This window comes from Phasianus colchicus, chromosome 5, assembly GCF_987193195.1.
Source record: "Phasianus colchicus chromosome 5, bPhaCol1.hap1.1, whole genome shotgun sequence".
Taxonomy (NCBI): domain Eukaryota; kingdom Metazoa; phylum Chordata; class Aves; order Galliformes; family Phasianidae; genus Phasianus; species Phasianus colchicus.
The window spans coordinates 2,575,403-2,602,263 of NC_143440.1; the positions used below are offsets into that span (position 1 = coordinate 2,575,403).

The 26,861-nt window shown below is 49.0% G+C and overlaps 1 protein-coding gene across 13 annotated transcripts in view; it reads left to right on the forward strand.

Moving 5' to 3' along the window:
* Nucleotides 1-26,861, forward strand: part of BDNF (brain derived neurotrophic factor) — a 50,706-nt gene that overhangs the window by 12,720 nt on the left and 11,125 nt on the right. For 5 of the 13 annotated variants that reach the window (XM_090140158.1, XM_090140160.1, XM_031607204.2 and 2 more), the window contains one exon: nucleotides 6,143-6,345. The exons of 1 other annotated variant lie outside the window; for it this stretch is intronic. In XM_090140158.1, coding sequence (XP_089996284.1) covers nucleotides 6,343-6,345 — 3 coding nt within the window. In that variant the 5' untranslated portion in view covers nucleotides 6,143-6,342. Of the gene's footprint in view, nucleotides 1-1,131; nucleotides 1,221-2,043; nucleotides 2,317-3,059; nucleotides 3,139-6,142; nucleotides 6,346-6,876; nucleotides 7,213-17,678; nucleotides 20,337-20,799; nucleotides 21,040-26,861 lie in introns of those variants that run through there. 7 more of the 13 variants (XR_016466583.1, XR_016466581.1, XR_016466586.1 and 4 more) reach the window with 7 other exon arrangements.

Consider the following 26,861-nt stretch of genomic DNA (forward strand, 5'->3'; position numbering starts at 1 on the left):
AAGTTCAGGTTGCATATTAGGAAAAACTTCCCAGAAGGAGTGATAAGGCATTGGAACAGGCTGCCCAGGGAGGTGGTGGACTCACAGTCCCTGAAGGTGTTTAAGAAACGTGGAGACGCCACACTGTGGGAATGGTTACTGGGCATGGTGAGGATGGGCTGGAGTTGGACTTGGCTCAGTCTTAATGACTCCATGATTCGTTAAGGTGAGCAGGCAGAGAAAATAATGGTGCTTTTATACCAGTCTGGCTCTTAGTCTTGGAAATGGAAGCTGGTTTGCCCCTATCTTCGAGCGGTTTGATTTTGGAAAGAGTTCAGACTCCAACTCTGCCGCGTCACAATGGTTAAGAACAAGAGATAAAATTCACCTCAATAAACAATGCATCGAAAGAGATGCATCACGTTGAGTGTGGAATTGCTCTCGGTAACAGCAGTGAACGACCCTATCAAAAAGCTAAGCAGGTGTAACAGACACCATGATGCACAGAGCATCATGCAAATCCCTGACAGACAACAAATGTACGCGAGGCTTCATGTGTGCCAACAGCCCCGAGCTCAAACCTGCACATAACTCTGCAAAACAACATTTCCTCTGTGAAAACATGTCTCTGCTGTGACTGTCAGGTCTACCAGCAGGAGGGGGGACCCTCTGGCTTGGCCTCTACATTCTCACCCCAAAACCTGTTTCTGAAGCTCCCAACCTCACCAAACAGAGATGGTAAGGCTGTGGTGTCTGGTAGGTGATTTGCCCCCAGGGGTTTGCATGCACTTTGCAGCCAGCGTTTTGAAAGGACCTTGTGTTAAAGGATCCTTGCAGGAATTCCTATGCAGGGAAAGCTTTATTTATTTAGGTCAACTTTAACACTATTTCCTGACTGTTGTGAATATCATCTCATGGGAGAATTTGTTTGTCGTTTTAGTCACAGAATGATAGGATAAAAATATCCCGGTCAATTACAAGTCTAGTTGGTATGGGAACTGTTTTTTTGTTGGTTTTTTTTTTTTTCTTTCTTTCTTTCTTTACTTTTTTTTCTCAGTGCTAGAGCCTGGATGGAGGTTATTACTTTACTAATTACCCTTGGTCCAGCGGTGGCCTCCTAACAGTCCATTTCTATTTTCTATCATCTTTTAGAGTGCTTTTCTCCTACATTGCTGTTTCCTTGTTCCCATCATCCTCCATTGTCATCCTGCTTCTTCCTTTTTCACACGGAGGAGTTAAAGGTAACGCAGCTACATTTGAAAAAGTTCATCATATAAATGCAGACACAAAGTCAAGGGTTGCTCTTACACAGAATTCTCCAGCACTCTTCAGTAATTCTTGCACGATACGCACCTAATTCCTGGTGCTGGCAGCTAACTCCATGTATAGTTCCTTCGACAGCTATTTTGTTCTTAACAATAACACATCTCCATCACACTGAGTGAGGTTCAGATACACAGCTGCTACAGAGAACTCCCATTCAAGCTGATAGGGTATTTGACTGCAAAGAAGTAGATTAATATAGTTTTGGAGATAGTTTCCTTTTAAACATTAGCTTATAAAGGAACTGAAGTGTGTGTTTACTTTTTACTTATAAGTACAATTAAGACAAATCCCCCTTTGTTCTGGAAGTGCTGAAGTTCTCCCCTAACTCAGGGCTATACCAAACAGCATTTTAAAATGTGGTGAGGGGTAACTTTTTTTTCCCCCCCAAGTTCACAGTGCTCTTTTTGAGCAAAAAGAACGTAAACAACGTGAAGAGAGTCAGTTTAAAAGGTTGATCTGTCGGCAAATACTTCCCCTGGGGTTACATGAAGTGAAATGCATTCTTCATTGGAGAAGGAAAGTGTCCCCCAGTATGTCAAAGCACCCAGTAATCAGGTTGCAATAGTAACAGATTACGGCTGTCATGTTTCTTTTTTCTCCAGGTTCTGATTTCTCTCCCTATCTCTGGTTTTATTCTAGTAAGAGATACCCAGTGGCTCATTTTGCTCAGGTCATCCAGGAGAACTTACGTGGGCCAATAGTTTCCATTACATTTATCTCATCTTCTGTCTTTTGCAGCTAACCTAAGTGAGTGCCACACAAGCAGACGAGATATAGCCTGAACTGCATTTGCATCAGTGGTAGTCTGAGAAAAACAGAGCAGGGATGTTTAATTCTAGAAGTTGTCCTGAATCACACCTTCTTCATAAATAACAAAAGTAGCCGAAGGAAAACTATTCCAGCTTTCCTGCTGTCTCATAGCATGATTGCAATGTCCAAGGCACCCAGCACTGGGATGGTGGGAACCTAGCTGACTTACAGCTTTCCAAGGGGCGCTGAGCTCAAGCCACACTTGGTTCTCTCCCTTGGTTTCACCAAGCATAAAGGTGAGCTTGCCACAATTTGAGATCTTTCTGAGAAGTTCCCGAGTTACTGCTGTGCTGGGGAGAAGCAGTCGCCCCATGGCTCTTGGAGGGTGCATGTTGCTCCCTGTCCACCTTAAGGTGCAACCGTGAGACACACTCGATGCAGACTGTCCTACTCCATAGGATTTCCTGGTATTTTGAGGAGACGGAAAGCAAAATGTAACGATCTAGTGCTTTAAAGGAGGACTGAGCATTGGTGGGAGGCTTGTTCAGTATCTGAGTGGGATCATGACTACGATGTTCATCTGCATGTTACCGGCGTGAAAATACGCAATTGGGAGCGGTTTGAAGACGAGTGGGCTTGGAAGAAAGGAAAACTATTCCAGGGAGGGAGGAGGAAGGGACTGCTAACATTTGCAGCACGAAGATCATGGAGAAGATGGAGATATCAGAACACGATAATTTGCAGGAGGAGGAAATCAGGCATAGATCATTAGCGCTTTATGGGAGGCAACCCTAAAAGCATGCTGGGAGGATGGTATTTCCCCTCTGGGCAGCAGCAGGCGATGCCAAACCCGCCTGCTGCAGAGGCAGGAGGTTACCAGCCAACCCAGCACACATCGACCCCGTGGGACCTTTCTTTCAAGCACGCCATGAGCGTGCTGGCACGTAGAGATGCTGGCAGCCACGTTTCACAGCAGTGATGATGCAATATGGCTCTTGTTTCAGAAGCATCTCCTTCAAGTTGACAGATACTGTTAGCATCTGATTCTGCTCGGATTGCCAGCGCCGGGGTTTGAGATGCTTTCCCGATGATCTCTGAAGGTGCAGAAAGTGCACGGTGGCTGTAAAAAGCCTTCCAGCTTGTGCTTAGCAGGACGGCCAGCTGCACGCTTCAAGTATGTGAAAAAGCCAACAAATAACAGCTCTCTGCTTTTGCCCGGTGCTTTAAGCCAGGGAATGAATGTTTGCAGCTCACTTGGGATTTGGTTGTGTTTGGTGGGTTGGTTCACGGCACCAGGACCTTCCAGCAATGCTCCTCCAGTATTCTTCACATTCTTTTGTCTGAGAGAGGGGAAAATGTATGACTGATTCTTGCTTAATTAGGCCTCATCTGCTAAACAGTTTTGTCACTATTTACATACGAGTAGTCCCGCTGAAGTCAAGTCCTACAGCTGTATACTTCATCTGGTAACAATGTAAATCCAAGATAAACATACTTGGAACAAGAGAAGTACATTACCTTATATGTACGAACCACCTGAACATAGCAAGCCCTGCGCAGCGCAGCTCTGGCAGAGGCCAACAGCAATGCTGTCTCAGCACCCTGGAAGCAGAACACCTGATTGTCACTCTTAAATTTTGGACTGGACTTGATGAGCTAGGGCTGACTTTTACTGAAGCGTATGGCTTGCCACATGAATGACTTTGAAATAACTGTGCCCCTCTGTGATAAGGTGAGAAGCACTTCTCTCCAGCTACTCCAACAAGCGGTGTCTCATGGCTGGATCTCCCATGGCCTGGGATCTCTGTTCTTCCAGAGATAACAGAGTCAGGGATGAGAGGTAGGAGGAGTAAATGGCTGGAAAACCCAGTGAATATCTGGGTTTAATCTGCTCCGTTCCCTCCTCAATGCTTCTTCTGCAGGAATCTCTCTGAAGGACCTGGCAGTGACTTTTACCTGCTGTATCTATGTGACCACTGACATCCTGTCTCTGTCCCTGGTCCCCCAGAACAGTGTGGACTGTTTGGTCACCAGTGAGCATCCCTATGGGATTTTGATTGCTTTATCCAACAGACTCCTCTTCTGCTAGGTAACTCCCATGCATTTGGGCATCCTGTATTACTCTACCCATGACCTTTTGTTTTTCCATACCCTTTATTTTTGTTACCCTGATTACTACACTTTTTTTTTTTTTTTTCCTCACCCATGAATTACTTCAGACTGATATGATGGAAGTGATGAAGAGTTGAACACCCCTTAAGCTTAATTTGGTCTGATGCCCTGAGACCATCAGCAGTTGTCTATCATAGTGAGGTGGAGGGCTTGGGTTGAGTTATCCTAATCAGTTTCCCAGGAGCATTTCAGGACATCATTCTAGCATTGGCAAACCCCATCAGCTGTGTGTCCTGTTCCAGCCTAGATTTCCTGGACAACTTTTGTGCAAGTTTTTAGTAAGTTCAATACTATTACATCATCAGAATGGTGTGACCTGGCCAAATTTTCCTCTGGACATTCCTAGCAACGGAGAGCTGTGATAAAAAATGGAACTATCTGAAAGTTAATGGGATGAGAAGCAGGGAGAAGTGCTTTGAATTGACAACTTCTTTACAAATGATGGAGCTGGAATGGCTTTTGAGATGAAAGTTCCTTGAGTTATAAAAGAAGTATGTAGAGGTGATTTTTAAAATTTATATAGTATTTTTGTAGAGTTGTCTCCACCCAAATCTGCTGAGAAGAACTCTGCAGAGTCAGAAACTTTCAGGACTGGAATACTTACCTGTGCGAATGACACGTGGGACTTTCTGTCCCACCAGATATTACTGCAGTGATTTTGCTCTGCTGAGGAACAGGTGGAAGCTGTTGGCTTGGAAGGCTGAAAGAACACAGCTCACAGCCATCCCACCTGCTGAAATGCTTGCAGGGTGGTTTTAAGAGAGTTTAAAAAGTGGTACTAACATGACTTCATAACTGCTGCTAACATGAACTACTAGAACTTGCCGCAGCTGGAAGTTCAGCTGCCTGGTGGATGATCATTGCCTCAGGATGGGTCTCGGGTGACAAGTGACAGGGCAATTTATTGGGTGCAGCCTTACACCAGCCTCGTGAGCTGCTCGTCCCACCGTGTGTCACACAGCAGCGTGTGATGTTGGTGAAGGGGGCCTGCAGTCCTCCTCCAGGCAGGTGCGCTGGAGCCCACCTGGCTTCCCTTTGGCCACTTTGCCCCCAGGACAGCCAAGGCAGGGACATACCAGCTGTACCAGTCTTAGGGCAGCATCTGCTGGTTATTGCATGGATCAACAGAAGTGGTTGTCATGGAAGAGGCTGCTCGCTTTGGCTCCCAGGCGGAGGTACCCAAGGCTGGGGCTGGGGGGGAGCACCCCATAAACGCACCTGTAGCAGTCGCTCAGGAGGGAATGGCAAAGGGCGAGGAACTCAGGCTCTGGCTCTTGCTGTGCTCCCGGGGGCACTCCACGAAGTTTGGCAAGTCCGGAGCCGGATGGCTGCGGTTCTCTCCCGAGGGCTGGGGTGGGCGCAGCGGCGGTCCCCGGGCTGCGGTCCCTGGAGAGGAGACACGGAGAGAAAGTGGGAGCAGTGGGGGCAGGGAAGGAGACCCTCATTCCGGGGGGGAGGGGAGAGAGGGTGGGGGTTCGGATAGGATCGGGGGACGTCTGCGGCAGGGAGGGCCGGGGGAGCGGGTCGGGAAGGTGCGGCTGGGTTCGGCCCGGCTCGCCCAGGCCAGGGTGCCGCGCTCCCCGCGGGTGCGCAACAAGTCCCGGAGCGCTCCCGCGGGAGGACCGCAGGTGAACTTACCTGTGCCCCGCGGGCAGGGACGGGCACGGCGCCCTGCGGGCCGGGAGGCGGAAGGAGCGCTGCCGGGGCTGCGTCGGGCCGGGGCTTTCCTCGGGAACTTTCCGTCCCGCTTCCCGGGGGCGGCCGCGGGCGCGTTTTATAGCGAGCGAGCCGGTAACCCCTCTCATTCATTAGGATCACGTAAGAACTCGGAGGGAAACGTGACTCTGAGCTAAGGCGTTTGCGTACATCTATAGGTTTTTAAAACTCCCTGCCAGTCGCTTTCTGTCTTCTGTAGGCACCAAGGTGGCGGAGAGTTGAAGCTCACGGATATTGCAAAGGGTTATTAGATTCATAAGTCACACCAAGTGGTGGGCGATCCACTGAGCAAAGCAGAAGTTCTCACATGATGACTTCAAACAAGACACATTACCTTCCAGCATCTGTTGGAGAGACCAGGTTTTAAGACACTTCTGTCTCCAGGACAGCAAAGAAACAATGGTGAGTACCTATAAAAAATCATAATAATTTTTTAAAAAAGCGTATTTTTATAACTGGAAAAAAAAAAAAAAAAAAAAAAAAAAAAAAAAAAAAGCTGGAGATGTTGCTTAACGACAGGGTGTGATATCACGGGCTCGGCTTTCGAGTACTTAAGCGCCCGGGGCTCCGACCCAGCGCGGTGGCGGTGCGGTCGGCGCAACTTTCACCCCAGCGTTCTGGGCTGGAAGGAAAGCCCGAGGAACTCGGAGCGGAGGAGCGGGCGGGGGGCGCGGGGCGCGGGCAGGGCCGGGCGGAGGGCGCGCAGAGCCGCGCTTTTCACGTGACGCCAACGGGGGCCGCGCAGGAAGCGCGCAGCGGGCGCGCAGCGGCGGCGGCTGCGGCGGGGCAGCACCCTGGACAGAGGCGGCGGCGGGGGCGGCTCCGCGTCCCGCCCCGCTGCGCGCCTCTTGCGCGGCCCGGCGGGGGTAGAGGAGCCGCTGGCAGCCGGCGCCGACCCCCCCGCCCCTCGCTCCCTCCTTCCCTTCCCCTCCCCTCCCTGCCCGCCGGAGCTGGGCGAAGTTGAATTCCTAGCGGCGCGGGCTGCGATAGGAAAAGGAGGAAAGGGAGGGAAAAAAAAGAGAGAGAGAAAAAAAAAAAAAGAGTCTTGCAAGCTCCGGGGGTTGGTTTGACGGTGTCAACTTTGGGAAATGCGAGTGTTTATCTCCGCGATCTAGCCACTGCCGGTGGTGTTGGCTGTGAGCAAGGTAAGCAGAGGGGTGACTCCCCCCCTCTAGCTCTGCCTCCCGCTCGGTGCTGTGGGGATGGGTTCCTGCTCTGTGCCGAGTTTTGTTCCCTTTGTGGCGGGGCTGTGCGTGGAGCGTAGCAAAGGTAGGAGACGCGTTATGAGATTGCACTGCGAGTTGAGTTAAGTTGTGCCTGATATTATCTGGGAATCTCGTATCTCGATCTGCGTGTGCATGCTTCGGGCAGAGATGCAACCGATCGTTACCGAAATGAGCAGATGCGCCGGGTTTTTTTTCCTAGCTGAGGATGGAAGTTGATTTTGCATAGCTGAAGAGCTGCAGCTCAGCTCTGGCTGGCACTGTGCACAGCTGATCTCACGCAGATAAAGAGACGCAGCTGAGCTGCACCTCCATGGAGCCGCCCGGTGCCCAGCGCGGGGGTCACCGATGGCTCCGCGCTGTGTGTATGTGTGTGTGCGTGCAGCCCCTGACGGAGCGGAGCACCGGACGCACTGCGCTGCCGATCCCTTGTCCGCAGCCGCTTCCCTAGAAATGAAAGGGGGGAGGTGTTTGACGAGCTTGAAACCCAAACGCAGTCCCCCGCCTGGAGATGGCTCGGATAAGCTTTCTGCTCGCCTCCCTCTCTCTAGTGCCCCCCTCCCCTCCCTCTTCCGATCCTTCCTACGTAGAAATGTAGCTAATAATATTTAGTCTCCGGGCTAAAAATAAGCTCTGGAAAGTCAGCAGTTTGGCGGAGCAGCGGCGGTGTAGCAGGTAGAGAAGCTCCGGGGCTCTGCGCGGAGCCTGTGCATCGCTCTCCCTCCCCCCCCAGACCCGGGCTGCTGGGGGGCGAGGGGGCTCCCGAGGAGGAAGGGGACGTGCTGCCTCCGCCGGGGGATCCCGGCCGCCCCCCTCTCCTCCCCGCCCCGAGGGAGAGGCTCCGACTCCCCCCACCCCGGCACCGCTCCCTGCGGCAGAGCCGGCGGCGCCCCGCTGCGGCGCCGGCCCCGCCGGGGAGGCAGGGAGGGAAGGAGGGAGGGAGGGAGGCAGGGAGGATCCCGGCGCCCCCGCCTCCCCGGGCTCCCGCGGCGGCTCGCACGTAGCGCCGAGCAGGGAACCCCGGCTGGCACGGCCGGGCGTCCCCCCTTCTCTCCTCCCCCCGCCCCAGCCCGGCCGCCCCCGCCGCGCGGTTACCGCGGCGACCGCCTCCCGCCGGGGTCCCGGGTGCGGGGGCCGGGGATGCCATCGCCCCGGAGCCAACATGGAGCTGCCGCAGGAGCGCCGTGCGCTGTGCGGGGGGCTCCTGTCCGCCCCGCTCCGGGAGCGGCCCCCTCCCGATCGAACAGCCCGGGGAGGGGCGGGGAGCAGCCGGGTGTTTTTCCACTGGCAGTTGGAAAGTTGCGCTGCCGGGACGTTTCTCGGCAGCGCCCAGGCGAGGAGAAACTCGTAGAGAAAGAAGAGGCTGCTCCGGGAGCGGCTGTCGTCGGCAGGATGGAAGGAGCCCGAACGCGGCTCCTTAGAAGCGCCGGGTTGTGCGACTCCTAAGGAAGCATCCTCTGACCTCTCCTCGCTCGGGAAGGAGTCAGGTGGCTGAGAGCTGAATACGTGTGCTGCGAACTAGAAGCGGTGAGCCCTGCCGGAGTCCAGCCAGTTCCCCAAACGCACCGTGCTGCTCTCACGGAGCTTCTGTTTACGTGAATTTCCCACCCCGGAGACCACTCATACACTATAATTTTACACTCAGTACTCTGTCAGCAGCCCTTCCAAACTCCCAGTTCTACTGTTGCCCTTTTCTGCCACCGCCACCCTGTTTGTGCAGAACTCTCTGCGAGATGGATGGGACGTGTGGCTGCTAACAAATGACATTGGGCCATATTTGGTCACATTTGCTCGAGTGACTCATGCCTTCATCTGCAAGTGGCTTTATTGATTTTAGTACATAGTATTTCTCCAGGAGCTGTCACCCATTTGGTGGTGGTTCATCACTGCCTTCCGTCTCTTACGTTTATGATACTGTAAAATGTCCAATCTCCTCTGAATCTCACTTCATCCTCCAAAGCTTTGACGTGACAGCCTGTTTTTGTCTTCTTTAATGGTTTTCCATTTATTTTGCCCACTCCCTCAAGTGTTGTCTTCAATGGTTTAGAAACACGGAATCATAAAGGTTGGAAAAGACCTTTAGGATCTCCAAGTCCAAGCCCAACCTACCTTCACCATGCCCACTGACCATGTCCCTCAATGCCACATCTACTCTTGAACACCTCCAGATGACTCCACCCCCTCCCTGGGCAGCCTGTGCCAATGCCTCACTGCTCGTTCTGAGAAGAGATTCTTCTTAACATCCAACCAGAACCTCCCCTGGTGCAACTTAATTGCTTTTGGTGTCTCTCGGGTATCTGTATCCAGTATGAGATGTTTCTCTGTGTGGTATTTGATGTAGGCATGATCTGTCTCAAAATTTATCATTCTCCATTTGGATAACCACTTGATTTTCAACATCCTTCAATAATTCTCCTATTTTGAATGACCTGATAGCCACCGCTGATAGGCACGGAGGCTTGCGTAGCATTTCGTTAAGCTGAGGGGCTGGATGTGCACTTGACTTTGTGCAGCAAGATATTTCTTTCATTTCTTTACCACGCCAATATTCTCGAGCTCCCCAAAATGCCCAATGTCATCTGGCTGCCATTTAGTAACTGGACTTTGCTTCCTAGAAGCAGTGGCACACTTTTGCCCAGCCATGAGAGATTCTGGAAAGGTGGATGAATCCCCGAGGAGAAATTTTGCTCAGAGCTGGAAGTCTTATCATGAATGAATCACTGTAGTAAATCTCCACTGAGCACTCCAGGATGTAGCTGCCAGAGTTGTTTTTTTTTTTAATCAGGTACACAAACAAAGAGAACATCCATAAGGTTTCAGGAGATCTAGTTCATTCCTCCAGCAAAAAATAGTAATGTCAACATGATGCCGTAAACAGCATCTTGTGAAAGCAACAGTCCTCTGAAAATCAGCAGGTTCCCAAGCAGGACTTAGGAAACAGACAGGTAGCACAGACTGAAAGGCGTATGGGCAGATGTATGGGTAGACTTATGGGTAAGTGCTTTCACAGCTCCCTACCCTTTGAGCTAACATTAGATTAAGAGCACGACGTTTCTTTTGTTGGTGGAAAAACCCTTGGAAGGAAGCTTGGAGAATGGGGCTAGCAAGACAAGGTTCATCGAAGAAATGGAGACAGTGGTTTTGGGGGCACGAATACTTAGGAAGAGTGAAGTGAGGAATGCAAGGCTAACTCATTGCAATTCATGGTTGGCAAGGGACCACAGAATATGGGCAGATGATACGTAAGCACGTAATACTCATATGGCTACAACTAAGCTTTGGAAACAAATCTGAGCATCCTGTGTTTCCCTTGCATTTGGGTTTCCAAATATTTTTACACCTCCTTTCCATGTCCTTCCCACCACACACAGGAAATACTAAGATGGCCTGGCAAGGAAATGTCCCAGGCCATCCCAGGGCTTGTGATGAGCTGCTCTGTGCACAAATCACTCGGCAGCTCCCCAAGTCTTTGCTCCCACACACCAGCAAGGTGTGGCACAGCGCAGGGCACCAACTCCTCTGGGTCACTGAAAATATCTCTGAGACATACTCTTGCAAAGTTATAGCCAGGAAAGCATAACGACTGACATGGAGTTCATATAACAACTGCCCACCCATTTCATTATTTCACAAATGTGTGATTCGTGCTTGTGAGCTGTCACCGTTAACATTTCCATCTGTCTCAATATTGCTTCTATTCTTAGTTGCTATGTGATAGATGTAGGTGTATGAAAAGGATTTTTCCCCCCTCCCTGTGTCATGAAACAAAATAAATGAAAGCCACATATGTGTATTTGTGCGTTTCATGCGGGCTGTAAGGAATACTGGCACGCTGGAGGCATTGCCTTTGATGGAGCGAGCAACGCACAGCTGTGGCCTCTGGGTGCTGCTAGAACATGTACACAATGGGGCAAAGTGTAAATAAGTCAAAATCTAACCACAAAAGAACAGTGCTGCTTTGATATTCTTTTGAATATGTTGTTTTAGAGATCTGTTTTCCTAATCACATAAGTATGGGAGTCATCTTTCTTATCGCATAGTCCTAATTGGCCTTTTCCTGAGGCACCCTCAGAGGGAAGATCCAAGGATCAAGCCATTGGCTCTGCAGATATTCCAGACCTGGAGCTTCCCAGGTACTCATTGCTCGGACAAACAGAAAGTTCTTTGCTTAGGACTGGCAAATCTCGTGTTTCTCAGTGCCTACATGCCAACACTGGATGTGATGGGACCCCCCAAAAGGCTTACAGGTGTCTCACAGTGGCCTCAAGCATAGGCAGAGCCTGGCTTCGTTCCTTGTATTCCGCAGTGCCTGGTGCTGCTGGAAGTTGATGGCAGGGTACAGTCTTGGGTCTGTTGGCAGGCTGTGCGAGCGGCTGGGCTGGCATGGACCAAGCTCTTTCCATCAGCGCCCAAATATATGCTTTCTCCTCCCCTACTTTTTAGTGTTCTGGTCTTTCTTTTTTTTTCTTCCAAAAATAGCAAACAAAACCCAAACTTAACAAGCATAAACCATACACACTGGCCTCCAATTTATTTTGACATTTGGTAAGAATGATTACGCAACGTGTTCATTAAGTCATAACATTTTCACTACTTTGCCATTTCAGATCCTTATTGACTGTAGCATATGTGAAGATAATGAATTTATTTATTTTCAAAATGGGAAGTAGGCCACAAATCTCTGACGAAAACACGTTATTTCTGTTTGCAATGTATACAGAGCCTTTTAGAGGCGTAGGCTCACCTGGCAGTAAACAAGCAAGGGTTCATTTCTGAAAAGGGGTAAGGAGGGGTGTATCGACCACCACAATGTTTATACGGCGGTGCAGCTGAGGTGGTCTGGTCAGACAAGTTGTTTCCTTTTTTCTTAAACAGAACCCCTTCCTCCTGACAGTCCTTTGTGGGGCTTATGAATAATACATTAAACAGTTAAGGTAATAGATAATTAGATGGGCCAGCTAAAAGCAATGCGAAAGGGGGCTGGTAGCACAAGGATTACAGAAGGTGTGTGGGCATTTTGACATCCAGAAAATGTTATAGATCTGGTCTCAGCTACCTCAGTCTCATGATGATAATTAAAAAATGTGGGTGTAGAAAAGCTATTTGCATGGTTTGGTTGGATTATTGCTGCAGTTCGAAACACAATTGGCAGAGACACCCACATTGGACATAACTGCCCTTTGATGAGGCAGATACTGACTTTCTAAAGTTGACATAGTTAAAATTATGTCTAAAGTTTATGGGGCCACAAGCTTCTGACTAGATTCCATTATTAAAACAAGTGGTAACAGACAATCTGAAGCACTTAGAAGTTGGAGGCATGTTGATGAGGAAGGGACACTGGCAGGGAGAATATTTTAGGATTAACTCTGCTCTCATCTGCTCAGCAAGAGTAGAAGAACATGGGCAGTGTCCAGAGAGTTTTCTTCATATGCATTTCCATACATCCTCTTCAAGACAGTCTGTAGAGAAGGCCAGCAAAGCTTGGTTGCTCCATCAATAACGAGAGCATACACTCCAGTTCCCATATGGCTTGTGTGTTGTATGAGAAATCTTTGCAGTTCTTTTGCTACTGTATGTTCATCAACAGTACAGATGTGTTACCAAACTCCCCTCTGAGCAACAAGTAGAGTGAAAAATACCACAGATAAATACAAATATATACATGCATGCACGCTCCAGCTTCTTTAGAAGTAGATTTTTTTAAATAAACAAATGTGAATGGTAACTATGGGAGGCACTGAATTTGTACAGCTATGGAAACTTCAAAATGTTGACTTCAGGCCTCATCCTGAATTAAGGTGCATTTTTTTTTTTTTAACATGTTTGTATCCCTAAAATAGGAGCAATTGAAGAAGCTTGCATAGCAACCCAATGGTCATTCCATATTTACTGTAACTCCTATTCAGGTTTTCCTTGAGGGGCGGGGAAGTTCTGTATCGTTTTACACCGTGTTCAAAGAGGCCTTCAATATTTTCCCATAAAACTATCATCAAAAACCTGACGATGACATTTGATGTAATATTCAGGTGCAAAACTGAATTTATCATGAGAGGACAATGGGTTTCAGGGAAGCAGGTGGTTACTAAAAGGAAAAAAAAAAAAAAAAGGTTACCTCTGACAGCAAATACTTTTGAAATCCGACCAACTCTACTGAGAAGGGGATTCATGAGCAAGGGTCAGGAGGGTGGAACTGCTGAGGTAGTTAGTTGTCTCTGTCAAATAAATGCTCATTCACATCTGCTGAAAGTTTGTAAAACCATCTGAGAGGATATTTGGCTGAGTTTTGTAAGCAGATACCTGATAAAATAGAATTGGCCAAGAGAAAAAGCTCTAATGGTTTTTAAGTGGGGGCCAAATCCCAGTTTTGGAATATTCTGATAGGTGATAATACATGTCAAGCATCCTTTGTTTTTGTACATGCCACTTGCTGCAGCCTGAAGTGTGACGGCACTTACACTATGGTTGAAATGTAATTGCATCAGAAAGGAAAAATGAATAGTGCATCTATTGGCTGCAGAAAGTCATCCACACCAAGAGTGAACCTCACAATATTTCCCATACGACTCTTTTTGCGCCTCAAGTTTGGTTTACTGACTAAGTTATTCCAAGCCCTTATACTGCACTCATCATTCACTGTGGTATTTGAACACCTTGCTAAGTGACATGACTAATATCTGCCACAAGTTTCACCCTCATCCTCTCCCAAAGCAACGAATGTTTGAAGTCTGGGTGGTTGTTTTTTTTTTTTTTCCTCTGCTTTTCTTGCTGTGCATTCGTTCTTCACAAAGGCCTGGTGGTGTGAGAGGTCAGAGCTTCATCAGGGATTCGTCCCATTCTTCTCTCCCCCCAGTGCCACATCACCTCCAGTCACTCTATCCACCGCCTATTCCCCAGGCAGATCTGATTCTCGCATGTTTCCCGCCTGCCACCTGTTGTTTTCCTGCTTCCAAATCCTTCACCTAGACTCCGCCATCAGCTGCACAGCCTTGCTCATAGCCCAGGATACTCACTGCTGTTCTAGGCTCTGTCTTTTTTTATTTTTTCTTTTTAACTCTTTCAGAGAACCCAACTTTGCTGACTTCAGAGAGGCTTTTGTTCCCCAGTCTATCGCCGTTGGCACCAAATAGTTATTTTTATCATCCCATCAAACATCTCCCACACCACTCGCTAAGGAGAATTCTGCCAGCTTACAATTTTTAGGGAGCCCAAAGCAATCAAAACATCTGACAAGAAGGCTGTGCCTTTTTTTTTTTTTTTTTTTAAGGCAAAGCGAGAAAGTTAATTTTAAATGGTGAGAATTTCATATTCGTTTATCTGGAGGGATTTTCCAGACGGAACTTCAGACTGCTGTTTCAGGGCAGAGGGAAGCTGTGGGAGATGGACTTTCCCAGTTTGCTCACTGCTGGGCTCACCCTGTGCCCTGGCACGCCGGACTGCTCAAGAGCAGCAGGGAGGGCCGAGGCGAGGTACCGTTGCCTCCTCCACCTCCAGAGGCCATTTCACCAGCTGCTGCTTCTGTGTGACAGCTGCCTGCGGCCCTGATTAGCAGCACAGCTCAGCTCGCCTCTGCCAGGCTGCCAGCACAAGTGCATGTGCCACGCCAGTTCCTATCAGGAGCAGTCGGGCCTACTAAGATCATCCTGTCCAACCACAAATCCATCCCTGCTAGCCACATCCCTAAGTACCAGATCTACTCTTTCCTTTGAACACCTCTGGGACAATGACTCTGCCACCTGCCTGGGATGCACTGGGCATGATGCAAGCCTGGTTTGGATCTGTTTGTCTCTTTATCTCTCATTTTGGGTTTCTCTCACACTTTTCGAGCCTGGAAGAAGCGAGGGGCTATATGAAGTGGGGAAGGAGCCCCATTAAAGGGTCTTTGCAGAGGAGAGTGGAATGGTGCACATGCTGCAGGTGGGCCCCACAGAGGAAGCAGATGAGCAAGGAGCACAGGCGTATCTTGCCCAGTGCTTGGGGACATAAGATGAAGAGTTACTGATCCTGTGGTCACCCGCTGGTGCATCACGCCTGGCTGCATTCGAAACCACAGTGTGGGAAGTCATTGCTTCTGTGAGCTTGTGCTGACTGTGGGATGTTGGTCAAGACCAATGGCTCTAAATAGCAGCTGAATTCAGACAGAAGTCTAGGTCAAACTTGTTGGAGCGTGTGTTTCACGCACTTGCTCTCTGCATGTGTTTTTGGGCAGGTTTAGCTTACCCCAGTCCCAGCCTGCCTGTGTCCCCGACATGGGAGTAACAAAGCATCAACTCACTGCAAGTGTGAGGTTCCAACACAAAAGCAGCAAACACCGCTGCAAAATAGACCGTGTTATCAGCTGTGCTTCCTGGACGCTGGTAACTGCTGCAGATTTCTGGCAGTTAATGGGGCAGAAATTAAGAAACTAATCAGAAATGAGCCTTTAAATTGTACCAATTCCTATTCATTTGCTTTTATCTCAATACAACTTCCTAAAAGAATATTTTTAACAGATTTTTTTTCAACATTTCTAGTAAGAGGCAATAGACAAAATGTCATAATTTACATATGAAGGAGTTTCTGTCAGTGCAATTTCTTTCTAAAAAGCCATTTTACCCTAATATGGTCCTGGAGTTGAAGTAACGTATTCTGTTGCAGCAACTTTTGCATCAAAACAATTTTCTGTGTTTCATATCCAAGAAAAAAATGTTGAATATTTAAATTCCATATCCTTTTTGATCTTAATTCCCACTACAGAAGAGCTCTTTAGGCCTCGTCAATGTGCTCTAGGTACAATATCGGAGTATATTTTTCATATGATAGGATCTAACCCAAATTAGGAAACCAAAGGGGAACATGCTATGCATGCCTGGAAGGGAAATGGATTCTGCTCCAAGCACGGAAAAGAGTAAAGCATCAAATAGAAATATAACGAAAATACAGAATAATGGTTTGAATTCCTCGCTGCAGGATCCTTGCTTAAAACCTACTGCTCGGCTCTGTGCTGATTTACATGCTTTGCATTCCTGCTGCCTTCAGTGGTGTTTATATTCAAGTTATTGAAGGCACAATGAGGCCACGGAATATATCGTCAGGTTGCAATTAGTTATAGCAGATTAATCAGGGTAACTAATGACAAACAAAGCGCTGTTTGAAGCCACTACTCCTTTGTAAGCATTTACACGTCAGCTGTGTAAACTACACGAAAAACAAGCAGTGTCCAGGAAACAAGCACTAATAACGTTGTTTATGAGTTCATACTCTGGCAGTGTGGGTACTGGATCTCTGCAGAAGGCGTCATGGCCGTCCCACTGGAATTTGGTTCTGGTGGGTGCTGGGGCACACCAGCCCCATGCTTGGGTTACTGGGGTCCTCCCAGTGGCCATGTCCCCACTGTGCAGCCTCACATTTGAGGATCCTGTCCCACTCAGGTCACTGCCCCAGCAGCTGGTGCTCCTGCTGCCATGTGCCTCGATGCCCATTCATCTCCTCAGTAGAACGTTTATATAAGCACATGGTTCCAGTTGTTAAATTAGCAGAAGATTAACAATCCCAAGAGTTCAATAAACATATAAGACGGCAAACAAATGAAATGTGTTAGTTAAAGGAAATTTTGGCTTTAATGCAATGAATCCACTGTTTGCATCATGAACCACAAGTCACAGGCCTGGGGGAGGAGGACTTGATGTGATCTGGGTTTTGTTGCTGAGACTTTTTTGTGGCCACAGTGACGATTTTATATCACAGTTAGCAAAAATGTCTACCGTTTCTCAGCTACTTCTCTCTTAAATGCTTTGATCTGTTAACATGGAGGATGCTTTGACCAGAGGGTGGTGGGCACAGCCCTGAGCTGCTAGAGCTCAAGGAGTGTTTTGACACTGCTCTCAGACATTGGGTTTGGGCAGTCCTGTGCGAGGCTAAGGGTATTGAACTTGATGGTCGCTTCCAACTGTGGATAGTCTGTGTTTGTGTGATTCTCTGGCTGTTCTGGGGAGGCCATGCCCTGCCCTTGCTGGGCGGGAGGTGTGCTCACAGTGTGTGCAAATGGCGCGTTTGATCTCTGTGCCGATGGCTGCACAGGGATGGCAAGGCCCAAGCGCAGGCCGAGTGTGCTCCCACAGCAAGTACAGTCATGAGAGGCTTAACGTGTCTCTATACAACTCACTCGTGCACTTCCTCATCTGCAGGCAGCTGATCTGCACCTACCACAGAGCTCTGCTGTGGCAGCAGTTTCACGCACTGAAATCCCTGCCTAGAACACATGGGACAAGATCCAGAGCACAGATCTCCCGTGTGCTGGGAAACTGGCATACCTTTAGGAGACATGAGAAGAGACCAATTACTTTAATTGTTGGTTCAAGTTCTTAAATTCTCCTTTGCTGTAGCTGGAGGGTGATGATGCTGAGCTATTAGGTGGTATTTTCCTCAGCAAAAATGCTGTGGTTTCAGTGATTGAAAGGTGCTTTATCCTGCGCACACACACACGCGCACAGCCTGCAAATCACATCTAATGAAAGATCCTTGGTTTTGCAGCCCCTCTGGTGTGAGTGGGACTAACATCAACAGAGTGGTGTCACAGCCCAGTCATCGCCTTCCAAATACGATATGCCTGCGACTTCCAATCGTGTTTATAACTCACTGCAATTCTTCGCATTGCTTGAGTTGGAAAAGTTTATTTCAATGAACTTTCCAGCCCTTTAATGTGAAAAAATAGCAAAGATAGGTAACTAGGAAACATGAATAAACATAATGAAACATAAAATACTTGTAGTGATATAAGAACCGACCTCAGGCAATTAAAATTATTAATAGAAAAAATACTTCAGTGTCAAAACCTGAGTGTATCAACATCATTCACATTTGTGTAATCGGGATTATCTCGCGTTTCACGACAGCCAAGCAAGAGGGAGTCCACGTTGCAGCTTCTTGACCTTTTTCTCTTTGAAAAACAGGCTGAGATACTACGTTCCTACAGCAGGGAGCGTGAAGGTGCAGCTGTGGGGGGAGGCTGAGCCTCCTTATTCTTTTCAAATATCGACTTTTTTTTTTTATTGTTTCTCTTACAATCTCAACGGGGGAATTTAAGTGCCCCACAACCTACTTCATCATATAATTAGATTATCAGTAAATTTGGACCTCGTACATCAATCACTATAATGCATAGCCTTCACTGAGACAGAAACCAGATGTGTGTGCTGCTGCTTTGTTCTTTATGGTATCTACAGTATCATTAGTGCCTATGCTATTGTTTAAATTGAATTCAGCAAAAAGCAATGGTCTTACCCCATACAAGCAACCTGATATTGCTGTAGGGATAAATCAGCATTGTAGAGATGGACAACTCTTAGTTGTACTCCTTTGCTGTCGCCATTTGGAAAAGGTTTAAGTGTAACTGGTGCACGTGAAACATAATTTTATCTAGTCAGCAGTAGGAAGAAGACGCTGGATGTCAATGTGAGCACCGTACAGCAGGCATGCCACAGCACTGATGCAATGGGTTCGAAGCACTACAGTCACCTGTAATAACTAGAGCAGGTCCTACTTTGCGATGCTGACCTCCAGTACCTGCAAAGTGCAAAGCTCAACTCCAGCAGAGAGAGGGGCAACGGGGGCTGTCTTCACTGGGCACCCAGGAAGAACCCATGGGAAGCAGCAGCACTGTGGATCCTTGCATATGGATGTGGAAGCGAGGCTCTCTGGGTACTTCTAAGCTTTAAGTACTTCTTGTAGAAAAAGAAGAGAGTCTGACCAGGGAAGTGTCTCCCCATAAGGATTTCTGTTTGCTTCACAAACTAGGACTTCTCAGGCCCAGTCTTTTGGGGCTCCTTCATACAGCATTCCCCTGGAAGTCAACGTCTGCTAAAAAATAAGGAGCCCAGACTGTATTTGCATTGAAAAGCAAGCAGATCATTATTTACACCACTTTTTCATTTTCCTGGCCATCAAGCACTGGCTGGTAATAATCCCCCAAGGGCTGATTATCCTGGCAAGATGCAGCAGCTCTCTGACCACACCTCTTCCCTAGGAAGATCTCGGTACTGAGGCAAAAGACAGAGTGCTGGTGGCAGAGCAAAGTGGGAATTTCAGTGCATGGTTGCCTGTAACCGATGGTCTTCACGTCCACAGCAGAGCAAAGCTGAATGCATCCACGACCAAGAAAAGATTTGTCATGCAGTCCAGAACATGCTTCCTTTCCAAAATTAAAAGCTTGCTTTGATTGCAAGCAGGCTTTCTGAACATGAGCTCTCCCCCTCGCTCCTGAGAGCAAGCCAGCAGATGCTTCAGTGTCTCTACAGCACGACATTCGCTGCTGCTCATCTGCATGTCTAGTGTAAGAGAAGAGTCCCTCCTCCAGGAATAACACGTGTGTAATGTATTACGTTACAGCTAATTAAAGCAGCCCCTGCTGCTGTTCAACTTGACTGGTGGATCACTCAAATATTTGCAGGCATTGTCCTACCAACGCTGAATATTAAAGCTCTGCCACCAGCTCAGCCTCCTCAGGATGCAAAAAGCAGCTTAGAACGTGGCACCTCGAGTGCCATCAGGCACTGCTGTCGTACGGCTGTACCTGGAAAGCTGAACTGTGTAGCAGGTAGAAGCCCAACGTGCAAATGAAATGCAGACAGCACCGTGGCGTGTTCCAGCTGCACTCCCCTTATTGGAGGCTGTCCACAAAGGTCCACTTTGCAGTGCCAGCAAGCAGTATGAGGTTATGCAGGTACATAACGAGGGAAAGCAATGGCTGACCCATTCCTAATGGCAGAATTGGAGTTTCATAGAAGGAGGACTCGAGGTGCGATTTTTAGAGAAGTTCTTAAAGCTGCAAAGGATATTAACCACCAGGATTGTTTCCCTTAATATATATTAAAAGCAGTTTTATAGAGGAGGCCTTCGGTGCTCTCAGGTTTCAAACGCCGGGGCTGTTTTACGACGTCGCTGATCCAATAAATGCAGGTGTTTCATCGCAGCACGCAGGACTGCCCGGGGGCGGCAATGAGACGGCCGCATTTCTCCCAGCACAAAGGAGAGCGTGCGACCCTCGGTCCCGAGGTGTCGATCGCAGCGGGGAGAAGTGCTTGGGACGTCGGTTGTGTGGAAGGGCGAAAGCCCGATCTGTGAGGGAACGCGGGACAGGTCTTTACCGAGATCGGATGGAGCCACTCAATCAGGGGCTGCCATTGCTGCGCACTTTCCACTATCAATAATGCACCGTGCTGGGGGTCGGGGGGGGGGGAGGGTGCGGGTGCTGCGGGAGCGAGGCCGGACTGCGGGGCTGCGGCTGCGGCCCGGACCGCGCCGTCGGGTGCGGGCGGAGCCGGCTCGGGCCGTGCCCCCGTGCGGGCAGCGAGCCGCCGGTGTAGCGTTACCTGGGCCACTCATCAATAAGCAATGTCCGCTATTATCTTGATTGCATTCTTAATAGGAGAGGTCAGCGCGGGAGTGATATTTAAATGGATCGCTCCGGCCCCGCCAGAGTAAACCAACACCCGGCGGCCCCCCCTCCACCTCCCGGTCCGGCCCCTCCGTGCCCTGCCCGCCGCTCGGGGGGCGCGGGGAGCGGGGGCCGGGCGGGGCGGGGCGGGGGCGGCGGCGGCGCGGAGCCTTTAAGCGGGGCAGCGCGAGGCGGGCGGCTGCCGCTCCGCTGGCCCAGGCGCCGGGCGGGGGGCGAAGCTCGGCGCGGCTCCGCTCGGTTAGGAGGGAGGCGGCCGGGCTGGGTGCTGGGCGGCTACCGCTCGGTTGCCCTCCCGCCCCTCATCAAGCTTTGATGAGACACTTGAGCCGCCGCCGCCTGCGTTGCCGGGGCGGCGGAAGGCGGCTGGAGGCACCGGGCGCCCGCGAGAGGATGTGACTGCCCGGAGGGGAGCGGCCAGCCTTTGTGTGGACGACGGAGGTACGCGGCGCCCCGCCGAGAAAGTTGCGGGGCCGGGCAGGCGGGCCGTGCCGTGCCGGGGAGGGGGCCGCCGCGTCGGGCACCTGCCGGCCCCGAGCCGCCTCCCGCCGCTGCCCCGACGGCGGCGGAGCGCGGCGCGTGGCGGAGCGCGCGGACCCCGCGCGGGCGCGGCCGTGGGGCGTTGCGTGGCGCCCCCTGGCGGCGGGCGCGCGACGGAGGTGGCGGCCCTTCGGGGAGCGCCGCGGGGCCGGGAGGGAGACACTTGTTGGACGCCGGCGCCGCCGGAATGCCCGGCACGCCGCCCGCCGCTAGCGGCATTCCTGCGCCGGCAGCGCGGCGTCCTCGCCGCCCGCCCGACGGGAGCGCGGGACGCCCGCCCGGCCCCACCTCGCGGCCCGAGCGCTGCGGTGCGGCTGCGGGGGCGGCGTCGGAACCGCGCCGTGCGCTGAGCTGAGCGTTCCGCTCCGCTTAGTTCCGAGGTTACCGCTATCGCGGGATCGATAGCCATTACTTATTTATATTTCTAGTAACGCGGTTCTAATGAATGCGAGGAACCTATCCCGGCGATACATTTTTCCTCGGCGTTTGAGTCATCTTTAATTCATGGCGCGATGAGCGCAGGGCGGTGTGCCCAGCCTGGGCCCCTCGCCTCGACGGGGATGGGCTGCCGAGAGCTCGTCGTGTCAGCCCAGCCCCTCTCCCTCGTCGGCCCCGGCTGCTGCCCCGCTGCCCTGCCCCCTAGCTCGCTGGCTGCACCTGAAAGGAGCCGGTGGCAGCTTCGGCCGCTTGCTGGCTGAGAATCGCCCAGAGAGGCTGTGGATGCCCCGTCCATCCCTGGAGGTGTTCAAGGCCAGGTTGGATGGGGCCCTGGGCAGCCTGGGCTGGTATGAAATGAGGAGGTTGGTGGCCCTGCGTGTGGTAGGGGGGTTGGAGATTCATGGTCCTTGAGGTCCCTTCCAACCCTGGCCATTCTGTGATTCTGTAATTGCTGAGTTCAGAGGCTTTCTGCAGGATGCTATACCAGGCAGCAATTTTCCGCTGTAGTACTACTGCTTAATGTTCAGCTCCATTGAACCTCGGCTGGGGAAATCCATTTGTAAGCAGCGTGCTGCCTGCTCAGCCCACTGGCGTGCTGGGCTGCTGCCTGGCAGCACTCTGGGGCGGTGAAATTAGGGTAAGCGGGTCAGGAGGAGTGTGGACACCGCATTGGAATAATCCAGGTGTGATAAGGGAGATAGCAGAGGAGAAAGGGAAATGGCTTTTATCTCGGAAGCTAATCTGGAAAAGTTCGATTTCAAGCAGAGTGCTTCTAAAAGCAAAGGCATGGTGCTGTAGTACTACAGAACACTGGAATACTATGAGGTGTAGCGTTCCAGAGATGCATTAAAATGTGGAAGGATGTAGTGGCAAAGAAGGATCTGTTCTTTTTCTTTAAAGCTTTGCGCGCAGTGACGATGCTGAAGTGAAAGCAGCTGCAGTTAAAAGCCTGTGCACTGCCCTTAGTACTTCCTGCAACTGTTGCTCCACTGCTGGAGGGAGGGAAGCAGAGCACATTGCATCTCCAGCTCAGTAATAGCTGTGTGCCAGGGAGCAGGCATAAAGGCAGCTCCTGAGGGTGAGACCATGGCATTGCTTCCGTGCGTGAGCCTGCTTCGAGATTAGCCATTCACTCGTGTTTCCTGGGTCTGCCTTCCTGGCTCATGTGAAAGGCTGAAATGTTGTTCTAAGAACGTGGTGTGTGCCTGTGCCAGAAATCCTGCGTTAGGCATTGTGTGAGCTGGTGGAGGCTCCACTAGAAGGGGATATGTGCTTTTAATAGGTTAATTACAAACTTGTCTTGACCTGCACTCGAGCGTATGTTGTGAGCACTCGGTTCCTCCTGAATAGCTAAATTGCTGCTTAATTAGGAAACTCTCAATCATTTCTTAGATCAGTCCATATACTGGCATTCCTGCTAGTACTTAGCTGTGAACACCCTTTGAAAAGCACTGATGCGAAGCTATTTCTGTGTGTTACTGAAATGTGGTAACGCCACAACCCACTGCTTTTGTTTCCAATCAGGAAGGTGCCGTGTGTAATAACGCCCTTGTTCCCCACCACACACCATTAGGAGGTGGCACAGATGCCAGCTGAGCAGGCTGCCCCATGGACGGGCTGGGATGGGGCTGCCTGCTGTTGATCAGCTCATGGATCCTATTGATTCCTGTGCACACTGATGTTGGCTGTGTGAGTTGTGTGGGGCAGGGATCGCCGTTCATGCAGCCCTGGTCCCTGGCAAGAGCTCCTCAGTACAAAAACTAAACAGATCTTGCTAGGCAGCACTGGAAACTCTGCAATGGTGCTTTAGGCTTACATGTTATTACAGTAAACGCTCATGCTACTTGGTTTGGAAACACTAGCGAAGGATGTAGTGTTTGAATTTGGGAGGTACAAGTGTGTGTAAATTGGGTAGCCATTGTGTTGTGGTCAGTGTGCTTACGCTGGCCATGTTGCTTACAGGTATGGGCTCTGAGCTGTCGCATGCTGTTTTCATTCTGTTCCATGCAGAACAGGTCAAATAGTCCTGTACCTAAAGTGTAGGCAGGATCAGTGTCATATTTTCTCCTCTTCAGCTTTCAGGGCCTATTATCACTTGACAATAGGTCAGTAGAATTCAGCTGCTGTGCTCAACTGCAACCATCACCAGCTAGTCAGAGCAGCCTGGAGTACTGAAGACACTACAGATATACCCCATAATAGTCAGCTGTCTTGCAGAAAGAAAAACCAACTTCACCTCACCAAATTTTTACCACTTACAACTTGGGAGCTGGCTGGGATGATGCTGATTTGACGTGACTGTAATCCTGCAGTAACCCTGGTAGTAATGGTAGCAGAAGGTCCCATTACAGTGTAATTTAGGCATCACAACTGGATACAGCTGTCTGAAGATGAGTGCCGTGGACAACTCGAGAAAGCAAAAGGAAGCTTCATTTAGTGAATTTCCATGCCCCAGTGACAGCTGCCATAAGGCTGTAGCAGTGGTATGCTTTTCTCAGTAAGAATCTCCTATCTTTCAGAGAAGTCAGTTTGAAACCAGTTAATTAGGGCAGTTATTTCTGGCCGTGGCATTTGTATAGAACAGAAGGCATGATTGTTCTTATGTTTGTTTCCCTGAGTCCTTTGATCGACTAGAAGCTCTCGATGCTTTACGCTATAAATTACCTCAATACTTTGGCACTTCATTTCTTTTCTTGTGCACTTGGTTAGGAAAACGCAGAAATCCTTGTGACTCAGCTTCAGACTACTATAAATTATGAAGAAATGGGGGAGGGGGAAGGGGGGTCACATTGCAAATTAGGAAAGGCAGTTCTAGGAGGATGGGAGGAATACTGGTTGCTAAATTTGAGATAAGCATCTCTTGGTATCTTAAAATCTGAGCAGCTACCGCCACCTAGAGATCTGTGTTACAACACGCTGCTATGGCTGGCCCTTCCTCTGTGCCTGGGCAGTTGCAATGAGCCAGGTTGCTAATAACCCCTATTTGTATGTTTTGTAGGTGATTATTTTTTTTTTTGCAACAGCAGACTGCATTTGGGAGAGCAAAATAAGCATTGTTCCTTAACCAGTTTCCCAGGAACTGGTTATAAGGACAGTCAGTGTGCCTTTTTTTAGTCAGTAAACTCATAATCTCATGTGCAATTATTTATGGGCTCTTAAAATAACTGGATTTACAGCAGTCAAAATGCCCAGCAGACTTAGAAAGCCAACACAGGCAAACATCAGTAGGAGCTAAGGACTTCCAACTTGTGTAACTTAGTAAATACAAACCCTTTATTGCTTATGCATACTGCCTATCTTTCCAGGTGGTACTTTTGGTAATTTCTTAAAATGCTTTAAATCTGTTGGTGTAAAGTAGATCAGAATAAGTGTTCTGTATGTAGGAACTGAGTTGTCCCTTGAGAAATCAGGTGCTGTGGCACAGGAGTGTTTGCCTTTCAAGTAAGGAAGCAACTGCGGACTCATATGCTACAGGGAGAGAGTTTTTGTACCAAACTAATGTATTCCCTCACGTGTATAACACTACCCTCTGTTCACCTGGAGTTTGGCATCCAAACTGCCTCCCCTCCTCAGTCAGTGGGCTGTAAGTAGGCTTGTAGGCACTTAGATACATGTAGTATGGCAAGAAGGTTCTGGGAAATGATTGAGAAACTCGGCAAAGTGCAGTTGTATGCTCCTGATTAACTCAGCATGTGAAAGACTCCAAGCATGTTGCTGCAGTTAAGGCTGTAATAATAAGAACAGGACTAGAGTCCCTTTTACTTTACTGCATTTTGCTGCATCCTGTATCTTATAAAAGAGTTGAACATAATCTTCTCTCAACTCTAGCATATGTTATGCCTTATCTAACGTGATCAAAACACTGCTTTCTTTAAACATAACAGCTCCTGGAGAAATGCAGGCTTTTTTTTTTTTTTTCCTAGATCGAGGAATTAAAGGTTATGATCTCTGAATTCCTTAGTCTGTTATGCCATTTACTTTCTAAGCTTGGTGCAACATTTAATATCCATATGGTTTAGTTTACCTTTCCTTACGCTGGACGTGGTTCCCTCAGTGAGTTCAGTATTTGATAGAATGAAACAAAAAGAAATGGAATCTGAACTTGATTCAAGGGCTGGATTAGTAAGGAAACCAACCTACTTTTCATCATTGCTGCCACCACAGTGAAGAACTGCATGGGCATTGCTGGGATGAGTGATGGAACTGAGTTTTGTGGTGTTTCTAGATAATTGTGCCTGCTGGCTGCCTGCATTAAGACTTGGATGTTCACTTGGTATTTACATTCCTTTTGAGTTGATAATCCAATTTGAGCTTTAAATGCCAGGAGAGAAATGCTGTTTGATAGAATTTGTACTGAAAACCAGCACAAGTCCAAGGGGGAGGCAAAGCTGGTAACGAGGTTAAGCTGGCAAGGGTGACTTAACCAGAACCTGTGCCAGGACTGTGGTGGGGTAGGTCTGCTGCTGAACATCACAATTGCCTTTTATTTTTTTTAATGGATTGAACCAAAATGAGATATAAACACTACCAAGGTTCTCTATGTCTGGTTTTGAAGGTATAAGCGTAATGGTTTATGTCAGTGTCATGATTTTTTTTTTTTGGTATCTAATGTCCTGCAGATTGGTGAAGAAAGGCTGTTTTTATTGGGAGGCAAAGAAGGCTGTTCAACTTCTCATTACAACAACAGGGTACTGGTATGGTGCATGCAAGCTGTTGCCCATGAAGTGATGCAAAGATAAAGATAAGCAGGTGCTTCTTTGCATCTACTTGCAGCAATAGAAATTTGATGTAATGATTAGCATAAAGTCTGAAAATGAGCTTTCTCCTCACAAGCTCATGATTGGCATCTGGATTTAAAAGCTGGTTTCTTTGGAAGACTCATTTCAAGTCCTGTTCTCTTTTTTTTATTTGCGATTAATGATTAATTTCTGCTGCCCTCAGTGCAACCCTTCTCTGCAGTTTTAACTGCAAAAGTAGCAGTAATGATGAGCAAGGTTGTTTGAAAAGGATATGTCAGTCAATTTCACATACCTCCATTAGGAGTTAGGAAGAAAATACTTACAGGTCAGCACCTACAAAGAGGTCTATCTCCAAGTCTGACGAGCCTGAGTGAGATGTCCTGAGTTCTGTAATCCTCCAGCATGAGCTCACGTCAGCTGGTTCTTAATCAGAATTGTTCAACACAGGTGTTCCCTTAGTTTGCTGTGACTCCTGTAACTGTTGGGAAAATTTGGAAGTCCTGTGTCTGGGTGTAACACAAATCATTTCCCCAGCCTTTGGCTAAT